General features: G+C 41.4%; 1 protein-coding gene across 1 annotated transcript in view; it reads right to left on the bottom strand.

The window, feature by feature from the left end:
- Positions 1–17,225, bottom strand: part of adamtsl5 (ADAMTS like 5) — a 42,146-nt gene that overhangs the window by 13,379 nt on the left and 11,542 nt on the right. The window contains exons 2-5 of the mRNA XM_077594987.1: positions 11,941–12,016; positions 4,952–5,124; positions 4,758–4,818; positions 1,190–1,295 (exon numbers count right to left, since the gene is read on the bottom strand). Of these exons, the coding sequence (XP_077451113.1) occupies positions 1,190–1,295; positions 4,758–4,818; positions 4,952–5,124; positions 11,941–12,016 (416 nt within the window). The remainder of the gene's footprint in view (positions 1–1,189; positions 1,296–4,757; positions 4,819–4,951; positions 5,125–11,940; positions 12,017–17,225) is intronic.

A 17,225-nucleotide genomic window follows, 5' to 3' on the forward strand; every position in this document is an offset into this window, starting at 1 on the left:
TGCATAAACTTCAGAGCAAAGGGAGAACATTGTGCATGGCACAACAGAAAGTTAATGTTCCATGGCTTTTTTTTTCTACGAAGAACCAAGAGAGAGTTATTTTGTTATTATTTATTTCATAAATAGTGTTATTTATTTTCTGTTTTTTCTGTGAAGAACTCAGAGAGGGTTATTTAGTTATTATTTATTTCATTAATAGTGTTATTATTTGTTTCCTGACTTTTTTTCTGTAAAGAACCTGGAAAGGGTTATTTGGTTATGTGTGGCTTTCTGGAAAACAATAAAAAAAATTAAGCTCCCCTACGATCGTCACACTTTTTCTGTTACAAACTGACACCGGCCCCCCATCAGAGAAGGGAAAAGTTATGTGGCCCTCACAGGAAAAAGTTTGGGGACCCCTGCTTTAGAGTTTCAACCTCAAGGACCAGAGGGAGGCCTATACAGTAATCCCTCGAATATCACGGTTAATGTAGACCAGACAAAAATCGCAAAGTAGGGTCATCCCTATTATAACTCATCTTATTTCATTTTCTGAACTGCTTTATCCTCATTAAGGTCGACCATGCACACACACCAATACCTAGGGGCAATTTAGAGTGTCCAATCAGCTGACCATGCATGTTTTTGGAATGTGGGAGGAAACCGGAGTACCCGTGGGAAACCCACGCAGGAGAACATGCAAACTCCACACAGGTCCTATTATAATTACACTTTTTTCCCATTCAGTGCAGAGTCCTAGTAGCAAGTGGAAGACAGGGGAGTGGCTTCCGCTTACGAGTTTCAGCATGGATTTTCACATTTTTAAGAACTTAAAAAAAATATATATATAATTAATAGCAGAAAAAAATTGCGAAGAAGTGAATTTGCAATAAGTGAAGTCGCGATAATCAAGGGAAGACTGTACATCATTATGGGTCCCTTTGATTAATTCTGATTTCAAAATACCAATATTGCACTATTGTCTCTCTTCACACTCACTCTAAACATTGAACTTTCCCACACATTTTTAATTGATTGTGATTACAAAACCAGCTGCCTACTGACTGCACTTATTTCAAAAGAAGCCTACAATGTTTTGGTATCCGTTGTAAAAAATGTGTACACGGAATTTACTTTCAATTATTTTTCAAGTTATCACAATATAATAGGACCAACACAGAAAAACCAGGACGTGACTTGTTTCACTGACCTCCATGAAAGGTAGTCCATCTGAAGGCATTTCCTGTCACCAGCTGTCTGCCATTGAAAGCCGCACACTGCATCTCTCGGAAATCTTCGGAGCCAGGAGGGCACTCCTGCACGCAAGTGTACAAGTTGTGTGTACAGGTGGTCCTTAACATACAGTACAATCAGAAGTGAAAGCCACCAGAACGTTCCGGTACAGTTTACTGCTAAAAGATTCAGGATGGGAATGGTGGAATAGTATATTGCTTTGGTCCCAAAAATATGATGGTAACTGTTAAAATGCACACACACACACATCTACAAGAACCAAACAATATACTTGTCATGATTTTTTTGGGTTGGTATGTCTCGTCCTTGTGATTGTCCAATGTTTTCACCTGTTCTTGCCTCCCACATGTGTCTAAACCTATCCGCTGCCCACCCACCTGTTCTCCATGTCTTGTGTGTATTTAATTTTCCTTTGTTTGTTCACTTCTTGTTGCATCCTCATCGATTTTTTGCGCGGTTCAGTGATTTTGCCTTTGCCTTGATTTTGGTGCGTTATAAAGTTTAATGCTCTAGCACAGGCATGTCCAAAGTCCGGCCCCCGGGCCAAATGCGGCCCGTGGACAAATTTTTACCGGCCCGCGGCCTCTATCATGATTTTTTTTTTTTTTTTTTTTTTTTTTTTTTAATTTTTTTTTTTTTTTTTCATCATGAAATCAATAATATGCGGCCCGCTAGCACTGTTGACCACAGTATAAAATACATGTGTACAAAAAGCTATTTTTCATATTTTTCATTTCACCAGAAGATGGCAGTAGCCCTGTGGCCGCACTCTGGCCGCCGTGACCCTTGACCTTGCGTGATCGTTTCAGCCCAGCCCATTTCTAACATGGCGTCTGTAAACAAAAAAAGGAAAGTTGACCGCGAGGGCCGCCGCTTCCAGGACAAGTGGAAATTTGAGTATTTTTTCACTGAAATACGAAACAACTGTGTCTGCCTAATTTGCCAAGAGACTGGCTGTTTTCAAGGAATTCAACATCAAGAGGCACTACCAGACGAAACATGCTAGCTACGACAAGCTAACTGGGAACAAACGCGGTGAAAAAGTGAAGCAACCGGAAGCTGTTTTAACGGCACAGCAAAGCTTTTTCACAAGAGTCCGTGAGTCAAATGAAAATGCCACAAAGGCAAGCTACAAAGTGGCAACGCTGATTGCAAAGCACTGCAAACCTTTCACTGAGGGTGAATTTATTAAAGACTGTAATGAAAATGGTTGAGAAAATTTGTCCCGCGAAGAAGCAAGAGTTTGCCAATATTTGCCTGGCTCGTAATACTGTGGTACGGAGAATTGAAGACGTTTCATTAGATATTAAGAGACAGTTAGAGGCAAAAGGAAGTGAGTTTGAATTTTTCTCGTTAGCGTGCGATGAAAGCACGGATGCGTCCGACACCGCTCAGTTACTGATCTTTTTAAGAGGAGTGGACAATGACATGAACGTGAGTGAAGAGCTTCTAGACCTCCAGAGTCTGAAGGGCCAAACAAGAGGAACGGATTTATTTGTTTCTGTTTGTTCCACCGTAAAAAAACCATAACGGTCAAATTTCCATGGTTAGTTACTACTACTACATTCAAAGAATGTCAGGCTAAATAGTCGGCCCCCACACATTTTCACCTTACCAAATCTGGCCCTCTTTGCAAAAAGTTTGGACACCCCTGCTCTAGCACTTGGTTTACCTTTGTATCTTGAAAACTATTTTGAAACTTTGTATGTTGGTAACTTTAATTAAACATTTTGTGTTACCACAACCCTGCGTTCCCTCGGTTTCCTTGCATTTGGATCATCCCCCCTTTTCTCGCCCACACACTGTGACACTACAGTAATCCCTCGAATATCGCGGCTAATGTAGACCGCCAAGTAGGATCACCCCTATTATTACTACCATACTACATGTTTTCGTGCCTATACCAAAATACAAGTACACAAGTACAATTATCAAGTGTATTTATTAAACATTACAGCTATAGGCATATGAAAAGACTGTAATGTATTAATATCTAAATATAATCTATATAGAATTTAAAAAAATATATATTTCAAGTAATGTACTAACAGGGAAAATAGGAGGAGCTTTTGCGAGAGGTTTTGGCGCACAAGGAACATGTTGATGGGGAGTTGTGACCGCTATTTCTTTTTTCGATTAAAATATGCTTTTGTCAAGGACATTAAAACTGACGATTGCCATATTTCATGGCTATGACCATGTTGTCATCAATCTCAAGGACCCGTTGTTGCAAACTGCATGCCATATTGAACATTTTTTGAGATTTCTCAACGTAATAAGACCACGTTCCTCAACTTTATTGCCGTCATTGTCCAACCGTCAATTACCAGTCCAGAAAGCTCTGTTTTCAGATAAGAGCAATGACTTCAGCCCGCTGCCCAAACTTAAATGGAAACCTAACTTCCACTTTGCTCCTCCTTAGCGTCCAGCCATCTTGGCCGCCCAAAGGGCTTTATTTTCAGACAAGGCCGACAGCGTCTGCAGTAACGTCGCCCGGAGCTTGCACTTTGAAACATTTCTGGGAAATTCCACCATCAGCTCTGCGACCCAGAGGCTCCAGGCCATTCAGATTGTTGAGCAAACTCTATTTTCAAATAAGTGCGACAGCATCCGCCGTAAGGTCGCTCGGGGTTCGCATGGAAAAAAATCCAACCCTCACCGAGGCTCCCGGCCGTCAAGTCTGCTCAGAAAGCCCTGTTTTTTAATAAAAGTGATGGCCACCGCACGCTGCCCGCTACTTCTCTTTTTCGGTGTTGCGTTAAGTGACAGTCCCGCCATTTTCTTAGTGGGAAGCGGAAGACAGGGTTGTGTCTTTTTATGAACTTTTTTAAAAATACTTAATGTAAAAAAATGCGATGTACCGAAGCCGCGAATGTTGAAGCCTCAAAGTGGTAAAGAATGACAGTACAGACGTCAGATTTACATATACAAGTGTGAACAAGTCTAATAAAGTGCTTCTGCCTTGTTCCAAAGTGCTTGTGTAACGTAATCCGTTTCCTCCAACATTTATTCATTTATTCCACGGAGTTCTGTCAGCTTCAATATATTTGACGAGTAGCGTCAATGCATGCCATAACACATTGCTCCCATCAGTGTAGAAAAAAATGTATTGGAATTGTAGCTGTTAACCAGGGGCTTGAACTGTATCACTAAGTACAAAGTGCAACGTGCACTCACTTTGATCCTAACACAAGCTTCAACTCATCTGTACAATTGTCCCCATGCAAGTATGGGCTTTGAAGATAGCCTATCCAAACACTCTCACACATGCATCTTACGCAGTAGCACCCCGGACTCGCTACTCCAGCACAACTGCATGAAATCTCAAGGTGGAACAGTGAAGACAAAGGTTACCTAATATGTCTGTGGAATTCCAGTTCACACCCTGAATGGTTTTAACTGCAACATAGTCCCGGAACACGCCTACGTGCTCAACTTCAAGAGCAAATATCGGTCATTGTCCGGCTACAAAGGTGTCCAAATTGTGTGGCGATTTTGTAGAGTGTGGAAACCTGCTGAATTACTTTGGTGTTGCAGATCTTGTATTGTCTGGGATCACCTCCACATGGCCCGCCCACTGGGTTTCTGCCACACACAAACATGTTAAGCTATTTTACATCGTATAATAGATTGATAAGGGGTCAAATGATTATGATTTTGAATTTTTTTCTCCAAATATGAAATACTACTGTTGCCTATTCCCACATCCATAACTAACCTTGTAATGCAGGTTCGTGTGCGCACTGAGGCACCGGAACCACAACTTCGTGAACACACTGACCAGCCGCTCCAGCTTGCCCATTCATTTCGAAAGTACAGCTGGCGCCGGGTTCGAGTTGAACGGGCCGACGAGCCTTCACTGTAAGGATCACTTGCGGAATCCCAGGAAGCCTAAAATGGAAAATAAAGGAAGATTCTTTGTTAACATCCATTCAACCATTTCCCTACCCATGAGATTCACTAGTAGGCTAGATTATTTTTTCGGTGACTTTAGGTAACCTATAAACCTACAAAGTCGTACCCCTAGGTCAGGGGTGGCCAAACCGGTCCTCGAGGGCCGCTGTGGGTGCAGGTTTTTGTTCCAACCGATCCAGCACAGACACTTTGACCAATGAGATTTCTGCAGAAAACAAGAAGCACCTGACTGCAATCCACTGATTGCACTTGGTGTCGTCTTTATGGGTTGGAATGAAAACCCGCACCCACTGCGGCCCTTTGTGGAATAGTTTGGACACCCCTGCCCTAGGTCCAACATTTTCAGGTTACGAAACCCTTTGATATGTAAGTGACCGTCCCAACATACGAAAACAAGATCCAAGTTATAAAATCCCCCAAATCATGCAATTCCTGAATCCGTTATTTTATCTATGTATTTTATCCCTTACTTCCACTTGGACCCTCCCAACTCTCTTTTGACCGTCGTTTGCCGTCACAGAGTTCTTTATTTAAAATTATTGGTGCGAATGAAATGATTAAGCGCACTTTTTTATACACCGAAAAACAGAAGATAAGAAAGTGGCTTGCGGGTTGACTGATTGCAAGGCAATACGACCAGCCGTAACCCACCTCCTAACATCAATTTTATTGAAGAAGAAGGAAGCATTAAAAGTGACGACCCTTAGGCCTCTTTGTACTGAACGACAAGATGGAGAGACTGTTCATAATTTGCGGCCTCACAGTTCTGGGGTACCGGTTTCAATCCCAGGTCAGTCCTCCTGTGTGTAGTTTGCATGTTCTCCCCGGGTTTGCGTGGATTTTCTTTGTGAACTCCGGTTTCCTCCCACATTCAAAAAACATGGATGCTAGGGTGGTTGAACGGTAGTTCGGCCGATTGACCGTTCGGTGCAACGTCCATTCGGCGACCTGTCGTCTGTCAAACGTCCGTCGGCGAAACGTCTTTCAGCGAATCATCCGGCCACGAGTTAGGAGTGTGAGCGTGAGTGGTTGTCCGTCTACTCGTGCCCTGCGATTGGCTGGACACCAATTTAAGGTGTCCTCCCGCCTTGTGCAGTCAGCTGAAGTTGTTTTGATGTGTGTTCATGTGCACGTGTTCGTGTGCTAACATTAGCTTCCTCCTTACTGGACTGCAGTGGCGGGCGGTGCATTTTCTGGTAGCGCCTTCAACGTATCAATCCAACCCTCAAAAACTATTTTATGGCTATAAAACCTCTACTGCAGCTACAGCTGCAACACATAAAAAATAATCAATAAATTAATGCACAAAAATTGGGTAAAATCCACTTCCTAGCAGCATTTCATGATTAAATACAAATACTGGAGCTTTTCAGACATTAAAACCGGGCCAGGGGGTGATTTTCCCGGGAAAAGACAGCGATGAACGTCAATGGCGTACGGGCAAACATTGCCCGAAAATGGGGTAAAATCCAGCCGAAAACAGCATTTATTGATTAAATACAAATACTGGAGCTTTTTAGACATCAGAACCGGGCCAGGAGTGTCATTTCCCCGGTAAAAAGACAGCGATGAACGTCGATACGTCCATACGTGAAATGACAAAAAATGCACTAAAATACTAAAATTAGGTAAAATCCACTTCCTAGCATCAATTATTGATTTAATACATATACTGGAGCTTTTGAGACATTACAACCAGGCCAGGGGGGTGATTTTTCCCGGGAAAAGACAGCGATGGACGTCAATGGTGAAACGTCAAAAATTAAACTGGGGTAAAATCCACTTGCTAGCAGCATTTTGTGATTAAATACAAACACTGGAGCTTTTCAGATATCAGTACTTGGCCCACAATTGAAATATTATTTAGGAATATGGCCATATTTTACTCACCAAAAATCCTTTTTAACAATATCCATCCTCCTTTCTTTCTTCCTTCTTTTCTATCGCCATCGAAGCTAATGGTGAAAGTCGAGCCTGTCCTGTCATATTTATGGCATAGTCCGTTTTGAAAATGGCTTTAAATCAAAACAACAATATACTATTTGTTTGTGGAGCTAAGTTAGCACACTGAAAGTGCCGCATACACCATATTCCCGGCTGTAACAGGCTTGCTAGCTTCGGAGTTGACCGCCCTTTCTTAATGATGTCAATTTTTTTTTGAAAAGTCCGTTTGGAAAATAGCTTTGTGAGAGAAATCTGCAAAAGAATTCATTTGTTTTTGCCACTGTCGGCCATGTGGGTGGAGTTTGCGATCTCTGGCTGCTTTGGCCCGCCTACTAGCCAATCATAGTTTGTGAAAGCAGTGACATGACCCAGCCAGCAAAATGCTAACGCCTATGAAAAATCATTGTGGGGTTGCCAACTCGAAATCTGATTGGTTAAAAGCAACAGTCTAGTTTAATGCAGCAGAGCCCGCAAGAACTGATTGTGAAGGCTTTGAGGCAGATCTGATCTGGCAACAAATAATGCCTGAAATGTGATTGGTTAAATGCTTCAATATGAAAACACACATCTGGAAGTAGTGCAACCAGGGGGAAAAGCAATGAAAGGAAGCTAACAGACCATTTGGAATAATAAGTATTGATGGACAAAATATAATATGATTCAGATATTTCTTAGGCCAGCAGAGAAGGCCTTGAAGGCCCTGACGGCCCGCCACTGCTGGACTGTACCATTGCACATGTGTTTGCCTGCTTGTAATTCATTTTAATGCATTAAAAAATCTTTTTCTTATTATTTTCTTTATTTTTTGTCTGTTTCTTGCATCTTTCATACAAAGGTGGGACACTTTGATCATTTTTAAAGGGTTTAATGTTTTTTTTGAGGACCGTGGAACGAATTACAGAATTTACATTTAAACCGCTCTACTTACGAAAAATCCAAGTTACGAAAAAAGTTCTGAAACCAATTAATTTCACGAGTAGAGGAAAGACTATATATTTTTGTTAAGTAATTACTTCTCTTTATATAAATAATTGCCATTCTTTCTCCTACAGTTTCTTTCAGGCAGTAGAAGTCATATTAATGCATCATGGCTTAACTTCCAAATACATATTTCTGGAAAAATGCATTCCTGCTGCTTGGGAAACTCCCATAGCTTAGTTCTTTGTTGATTATCCGACATTTATGGGCTACATTTTATTGTGGGTAGGTCCCTGTTGGTTTTGAGTTAATTCTATATAACTTCCTGATGATTTTAGCTGAATTTCTGTCGGTCTTTGAATTACATCTTGTTAAGTTTGGGGCGTATGACTTTGAATTTGCATGAAATAATTTGTGAAAAGGAAAATACATCCGGGGAGTTATTTACGATTCCTTAGGGTAAGTATTTTGGAGCCAAGAAACCAAACAGTTGCACAAGACTTTTTGCCTGTTGGATAGGGACCATCACAACCACACAATAAAAGTGATTAAAGAAATCTCAAAGGTGCTACCCAAACACATTCCTAAGTTTGTGCCCTGGAGAAGTAGTGAAACTGGCAACGTTCCCAGCAGTTTCTCATTCAGGAGTTGACTCACACCTACTTAACTCTTCCTTCGCACACACTCAACAGCTGCATGGCGAACAGCGTATACTGCGATGTATTGGATCAGAACGATGTCAAAGCTGAAAATGTGTGAATGAAATGAGCACGTGTCTCGTGATCCTAGTAAATGATTGAGACCAATGTTCCCTCCAAGCTGCGCGCGTGTGCTATTGCGCACTACTCTCGTGCTCTCCGCGCGCAGCAAACTAATTGAATTAAATTGAATTGAATGCGGGGATGCTTGTTTCAAATCCAGGGTCGGTCCACCTGTGTGGGGTTTGCATGTTCTCCCCTGCGTGGGTTTCCTCTGGGTACACCAGTTTCCTCCCACATTCCAAAAACATGCATGGTAGGGTGATTGGACACTCTAAATAGCCCCCTAGGTATGTGTGCATGGTTGTCCGTCTATTGGAGTATGTGCAAAGAGAAGAACAAGCGGTGAAATTGGGTGAGAAAGATCTCCTTTGCAAAACATGCAGCGAAGCTAAAGTTGTAAGCAAGTTTTCCGATGGAAAAATATTGCATATAAATGGAAGCTTAACTATCTTAAGTGACACATTCAGCAGAAAAGTCATGTGAATGAGAATGAGAAGTGAGAAGGACAGACATGAAAAATAAGGTAAAATTTAAGTCAGATTTGTGAATATTCTAGTGACATGTATTAAGATGTTTTATTCATAGATATTCATCATTAAATTTTATTATGACTAGATCATTTATGGGTAGTAGACAGATACTTGTCAACCTCGGCTAATTGCTCCCCTTATTAATGATTGCAATTCCTCTTATTAAGTGATAATAAAACCGTACAAATGCAACGCAACACATATTTACTTACATAGGCACACTTAAAAGTCTAAAATTTTCTCCAAAGTAAATCAGTATGCACTTAATTCAAGATTCTGTAGTCGTAAGATACTGACTGCTTGACTGTCTGGGTACATTGGTTGCTGATGCGCTATATTTATATAGTGAAAAGTGTGAAAGTGTGAAAGGGATGCGCGTGCACATATCATGCTTAAAGCATGACAATATTAGCAGTCGACGATGACGTTTTCGTCTGCTACCAGTGACCGAGACGATCCGGAATAGAGCGTAAAACGAGATCGATTTTACAAAAAACGTACTTAATAAAAATCCAGTTCAAAAGTTGTTATACGGCGTACACAATTTAAAATGATCAACAAACATATACAACAGATAAATAGATCCTCTATAGAGTAATCCCTCGAATATCGCGGTTAATGTAGACCAGACATGGCCGCAATAATCGAAAAATTGCGAAGTAGGGTCAGCCCTATTGTAACTATATTTTTATTTTCTTCACTGCTGTGTCCTAGTCGCAAGCGGAAGAAAGGAGAGTGGCCTCCGCTTACAAGTTTCACCGTGGATTTTCACATTTTTATGAACTTTAAAAAGGACTCAGTGCTGAGTCCTAATAACAAGCGGAAGACAGGGGAGTGGGTTCTGCCTGGATTTTCACATTAATTAAAAAAAAAATAACAGCAGAAAAAATTGTGAAGTGAATTTGCGATAAGTGAAGTCGCGATAATCGAGGGAAGATTGTAGTATAAATATAGAAGTCTGTACAATTTGGAATTCACACATATTTTCCCAGAAAAAAAGGAGCCCCAAAGGTCAAAGGGTGATGAGGCAAAAATTAGGAATTGAATTTAAGGGTTATTCATTCATTCATCCAGAGCACTTATCCTCAGAAGGGTCGCGGAAGGTGCTGGAGCCTATCCCAGCTAATTATGGGCACCAGGTGGGGGACACTCTGAATTGGTGGCCAGTCAATCGCGGGGCACAAGGAGACGGACAACCATTCAGACTAACACTCATACATCGGGGCAATTTAGAGTTTTCAACCAGCCTAACGTGCATGTTTTTGGAGGAAATGGGAGTACCCAGAGAAAGCCCATGCAAGCTCCGGGAGAAAATGCAAACTCAACACAGTGAGGACCGACCTGGGATTGAACCCTTGAGCCCAGAACTGTGAAGCTGACACACAAACCACTTGTTCACTGGGCCACCCTGCTGCAATCTAGAATTCACTCATTCCTTATAATGTACTGTGCAATATATAAACTTTCATGCTGAGATTATAGTATATATTCTCAGTGTCTGGTCATTGCCAATGCCACCACACCCAGTGGGTGGGTGGGATCGGTAAAGGGGCTGTCTGTGCTTGCTTAACAGAAAGGCAAACAGCAGTGAAAGAAACTTACGTACTGCAGAAACAAGCAGTTCATGCCAAACCAAAACGGTTCATGCCAAACCAAAAGCTTGCCACTAAAAGCAACAAACCATTAGCCCACAAATACGTTACAAAAACAATCTAATCAGCGCACTAACAACCTCTGAGACCTACCACGTCTAAATCTGGGAAAACGGGCTGTGAATGGGTCATTATCAAATTGAACTGGATTTTATCGCATGGAAACCAAGAGGCCAATTACCAAAATGGCAGCATTTTGTCCTGTCAAGCTTTGGGGAAAGAACATGTGAAGGCAAGGGAAGCAACAGCCAGTCATTCATTCATTCATTTTCTGAACCGCTTTATCCTCATTAGGGTCGTGGGGGGTGCTGGAGCCTATCCCAGCTGACTCTGGGCCAGAGGCGGGGCACACCCTGAATCGGTGGCCAGCCAATCACAGGGCACATTGCCAGTCATTTATGAATACAATTTCAGGATGAACGCCCGGATGAAATGTCCTATAATTTCTAGAGGTAAACCAAACCAATGAATGTATAGATTACCGCTGATGGTTATCAGAAACTAGTAACGACTTCACTTATTGCGAATTCACTTCGCGATTTTTTTCTTAATTATTACAAATTTTATTTTATTTTTTTAAAGCTGATAAAAATGGTATAATCCACGCTGAAACTCTTAAGCGTAAGCCACTCCCCTGTCTTCCGCTTGCTACTAGGACTCAGCACTGAAGAATTAAAAAAAAAAAAGTTATAATAGGATGTCCCTACTTCGCGATTTTTCAATTTTATCGCGGCCATGTCCGGTCTACATTAACCGCGATATTTAAGGGATTACTGTACAACTATTCCTATGTGTATGTTATTGTACAACATGAAAGGGAATTTCTTTTTTTGGGTGTGTGTGTGTAGGGTGTAGTACGTCTCGTAACTGAGTTACCGCTGTTCTAGTATTTGCAGGGTTACATCATTTTAAAGTCAGTACCTGGGAGGCACCGAAAATGAACAGTTTTTTTCAGATGTTGCCATGCACTGACTTGTCTTGACTTACCCTGTGCAGCGAGGACACGCAGGCGGGAGTGACAAGCAGCAGGACAAAGTTCAGGGCGTCATACAGAGTCAGCTTCCTGCAGACACATAGACACCAACAGTGGATGTTGACCAATGTTAGGTAAACACGGAGGTCAAGGTGCAACAACAGGTGACGTGCATCGGTAGACCAAAAATCGAGCTTCTCATAGGTTTTGGCTTCAGAAGTCTTGGCAAAGCAACCAGCCCTCACGTACTCACCTTAAAGAAACGGTTTGAATTCACAATGTGATGCAGCAACAAATGCCATCTATTATCATCATTTTAAAAATGATGCAATGTTAAGCTTCTTTTGAATTGTACTGTCAATTGTGTGTTATGTCCTTGGTCATGAGCACATTCTTTGATTTTTTTATACATATTATAAAATGGTTTCCTTTTCTGTACTGCTTATCCTCACAAGGGTACTGGGGGTGATGGAGCCTATCCCAACTGACTCCACCCACCAGCGGACACCCTGAATTGGTGGCCGGCCAATTGCAGGGCACAAAAAGACTGTATTATAAAATATAAGTGTATTTGATACTTTTATATACGAATTATTTTCCAAATTACGGCATTTACCGGTGGCCCGGTGTAGAGTGGTTAACACATCGGCTTCACAGTTCCGTGGTCGAGGGTTCAATCCCCGGTGGGTTCAGACCTTCCTGTGCGGAGTTTGCATGTTCTCCCAGGGCCTTTATGGGATTTCTATGGGTAATCCGGTTTCCTCACACATCCCAAAAAACATGCTTGGCTACTTCGGTTTCCTCCCACTTCCCCAAAACATGCAAGGTAAGCTGATTAAACACTCTAAAATGCCCTTAGGTATGAGTGTGAGCGTGAATTGTTGTTTGTCTCCTTGTCCCCTGCGATTGGCTGGCCACCAATTCAGGGTGTCCCCCGCCTTTGGCCCGAAGTCAGCTGGGATAGGCTCCAGCACCCCCCGCGACCATGGTGAAGATAAGCGGAGCAAAAATTGAATGAATGTTAACTTTGCCAATTACACAGGGTAATGTAGAAGCAGTAGTGAAACTTTTGAAATACAAGCGATCTTATTAATTTTTTCAATGATGAGTCTGTTTAAGTAAAGACATTTCATGACACGACATTGTCAAGTAACGGCCTGCATTTGCCAGAAGCAGGAAACAAGCACATTTAAAATCTTTTAAAATGTCATTTCTATTGTATTTCATTGTTGAGCAATTTTTGATGTGATGGTGTTCTGTGTCCTTATTGGGTTCCAATCTGAAGTTTTAATGAGTCAACATCAGGAAACACATAAACAGTCAGTCACAACTATAGAATCTTTGTAGAAACAATGTCCTGGGTGGGATTTGGGATAAATCCAGAATAAAGGGAGATTACCCAATTTAAAAAAAATCTTCAAGACATGGTGTGTGTGCTTTAATAATTTATTTTGATGTAAGCATTCAAGCACTAGGAACAATGAGAGACTTCTTTCGGTTTTTACAAGTAAGACCTCCCCTTATGCTGTTTTTAATGGCATGCTTGAAGTTTAGCTGCACTTTACCAGCGGGCAAACACGCCTCCCTGTGACTAATCTAAAGACAAGTGTATTTTCTGAGAAGTGATACTGGAAAGTACTGCCCCCCACCCCATTTTAAACACTTCCTGGCAATGCTCTGCTGCCAGGCACAGTGTATCCTCTTTGCCATGTCACGATCACACTCTTTGGACAAAGTGTTGCTGTAAGATGTTTGGAAAGCTGCCCACTTCATCTTCTCTTTGTCTACCACATCCTTTTGAAGCGCCATCAAGGCGGTCTGTCGTCGATCACGGACTCTTTTATCTCGCCTCACGCCATAAACAGGGTGCGAATCTAAAGCTTGGGAAGATGTTTTTTGGCTCTTACCCAGGTCGGTAGTTGGCCTGTCCAATTAAACGATAAACATCTCGCTCTCACATGGCTGAGCGGGCCCTCCCTTCAGAGCCTTCAGCTTCCATCTTAGATTCACATGGGAACTCATATCAGAGGAAGGAGGTCATGTTAACCAAAACAACATTCAGAACAAATCATCATGGTGGATTGAATGTAATTCCTTATCTTACTATTCAGGCACTGCCCTGTTGCAATAAATGTATATGCGTTGAAATTTGTAAGGTGTATTCATGTATTTTAATCAGGTCAACAAAAAAATCAGCAAAAGAACTGTCTGAATATTAAAACCAACCATATGTATATGTGTATGAGTATATATATATATATATATATATATATATATATATATATATATATATATATATATATATATATATATATATATATATATATCGATGGGCTGTTTGCTGTTGTATTCCAAAATATTAAAAATATTCCGAAAATGATGCACACAAATGTCCTCACAATAGGATAACGCATGACCACTTGCCAACGAGAAGTAGTCTTGAATTAGCGATCGCTCCGCCAACGGGAGCTAATAGGCGAAGGGGGGAAAAAACCACTGAAAAAATGCAATGCTCCACCCAGTGCTCGCAGAGTCATTACAAAGAGGGAGTTGCGACCAGAGACATTACACGAGGGAGTTGCGACCAAAGACATTACACGAGGGAGTTGCGACCAGAGATATTACACGGGGGAGTTGCGACCAGAGACATTACACAAGGGAGTTGCGACCAGAGACATTACATGAGGGAGTTGCGACCAGAGACATTACACAAGGAGTTGCGGGGTAGAGAGCCAGTGCCCCTGATGTTCTTATGAGCAGCCAACAAGAAGTAATATATCCTCCTCGTATTAGCGATCGCTCCGGCATTCGTGCTGAGTGACGAAAAAAACACTGAAAAAAATGCAACGCTCTGCCCAGTGCTCGTAGATATCTTTTATACACGAAAGAGATGCAGCAAAAAAGACAGTGCGCTACAATGATAAACAGCCTCTCATGTCTTGGCCACCTGGCTTTCTCGTATCTCGAAATTTTTCTCATATCTAGAGATAATTATTTGCTCGAAATTTTACTCATACCTCGAAATGCTCATATGTCGGGGTGCTCATATGTCGAGGTACCATTGTATTTACTTATTTATGTCTAAAATGTCTTTTCCTGTGTGTGTGGTGTCACCCTCTTGCTACAGCGACAGTGAATTTCCCGAGTACGGGATGAATAAAGTTATCTAATCTAATCTAAAAATGAGTTAAATGGGTTTCCAACAAAGGGTTAAATAGTTTATACATTTGGGCATACATAAATTGTAAAGATGATCTATTTTCTGGGTTAGACTTTCTCTTCGGTGGTATTTGAACGTCAAAAGCTAACAGTGGTGGACACTGACTGATTGCCCTGCTAACTGCAGGGGCCCTTGAAGAGGTGAGAGGGGTCAGCCTGCTTCTTTTTGCTCTCATTAAGCCTATAGCAGCACATTAGTGCATAGCTCCAGGCAAGAGAGAGAGGGAACTGGCTTTAATCAGTGCGAGACCAGTTGTTTATTTTAACTGACATGCGTCGCACACGTGACAAGAGCGGCATAAGGAAACACCCACCCAAATGACACCCAATTACGCTTTAAAATAGTCAGCGGAAAAATAGAATTACTGGTTATTTACAACACTTCCTTTCCTCATTTGGAGTTGGTGATTACTCCAAACAAATCAGTGTTGAATTTAGTCAATCATTGCAATTTTCCAAAAAGTAGAGACAAGATTCTAAAATTCTGGAAAAAGAGTAACATGAGTCGAAGGTAGTGGAAAGGATGAAACGGGGTGGAGGGCTTCAAACCTCTAAATTACATCAGCAATCTAAAGACATGCCCTACGACTGACTGGCGACCAGTCTAGGGTGTAGTCTGCCTTTCGCCCGACGACTGCTGGGTTAGGCGCCAGCAACCCTTTCGAGGATGGGCGGTATGGAAGATGAATGAACGAATGAATGAATGAATTTAAAGACATAATGAAAATTGTAACCAAAATGTTATGGAGCTCCTTCAACCAAATGCAAAAGAGTTCATCAGGAAAACAAACGTTTTAGCCAAGTCAATCACCAGACTTAAAGCCAATAAAACATATTTGATTTCAAGGAGGCCGATGAAGTTTGGTGTTCAGTGTGCCTGACATGTACATTACAGGAACTATATGATTTTAAATCCCAAATATGAAGCTATTTTCCTTTTTTATTCTTATCAATAAAATATTTACATAATGCTCTTGGGACAGTTGTTGGTAAATACATGCTTCGGGCCTCTCTAATATCCGTAAAGAAGATAAAAACATTATATTTTATTCTGTTTAAAAACAGGCTGACAAAACGAGAAGATATTTGAATGGGAATTCATTTAGCTAAGGAGTGTCCAAACTATTCTACATGGGCCTGTGTTGAGTTCAGTTTTTATTTTACTACTGATCTAGCATTGACAGTTTAACCAATCGGGTTCTGCTGAAACAAGCAACATCTGACTGTGATCAAATGATTATACTTTTAAGACATGACACTGTTGTTATGATGGTGAATGGACGAAACTATGCCGCCGAAAACGTCGCTGAAGTTGGATGAAAACGAAGTTAACCTTAGTGTTTTCTTCAACCAAAATAATAAAGAATACTCTGATAAAGAAAAAAAGGATATTGTTATTGTGGCTACAAAATGAAAAACTATAAAGGTTTGAAAATTCCAACAGCAATGGACAAAGTTATTTCCCTGGGTGAGGCATGTTTCTTCCGAAAGTGTATTTGGGCTGTTATTGTTGCTTTCAGATAAGAAACTGAAACTAAATTATTTTTTTACACATGGTAGTTATTTCTCATTAAAAATGATAAGCTGGACATTTTAGTTTACCCTATAATATTTATAAAAAAGATGACTGTACGGCCTCACAGTGGGGGTCCTGGGTTCAAATCCAGGTCGATCCACCTGTGTGGAGTTTGCATGTTCTCCCCGGGCCTTCGTGGGATTTTTCTGGTTTCTCCGGTTTCCTCCCACATTTCAGAGACATGCATGGTAGGCTGATTGGACAATCTAAATTGCCCCTGGGTGTGAGTGTGAGCGTGAATGGTTGTTTGGCTCCTTCTGCCCTGCGGTTGGCTGGCTACCAATTCAGTGTGTCCCCTGCCTCTGGACCGAAGTCAGCTGGGATAGGCTCCTGCACCCCCCGCGACCCTAGTGAAGATAAAGCGGTTCAGAAAATGAGATGAGATCATTTTATTTGGGATGGACAATTTTTGGGCGAATCGAATCCCAGGCATGCACAACTTCCTGGACGTAAAATGAATACGTATTGTATTATCGGCTTTCTTATCTAATTCTGAAGGGTTCG

Source organism: Stigmatopora argus, chromosome 2, assembly GCF_051989625.1.
Source record: "Stigmatopora argus isolate UIUO_Sarg chromosome 2, RoL_Sarg_1.0, whole genome shotgun sequence".
Taxonomy (NCBI): Eukaryota; Metazoa; Chordata; class Actinopteri; order Syngnathiformes; family Syngnathidae; genus Stigmatopora; species Stigmatopora argus.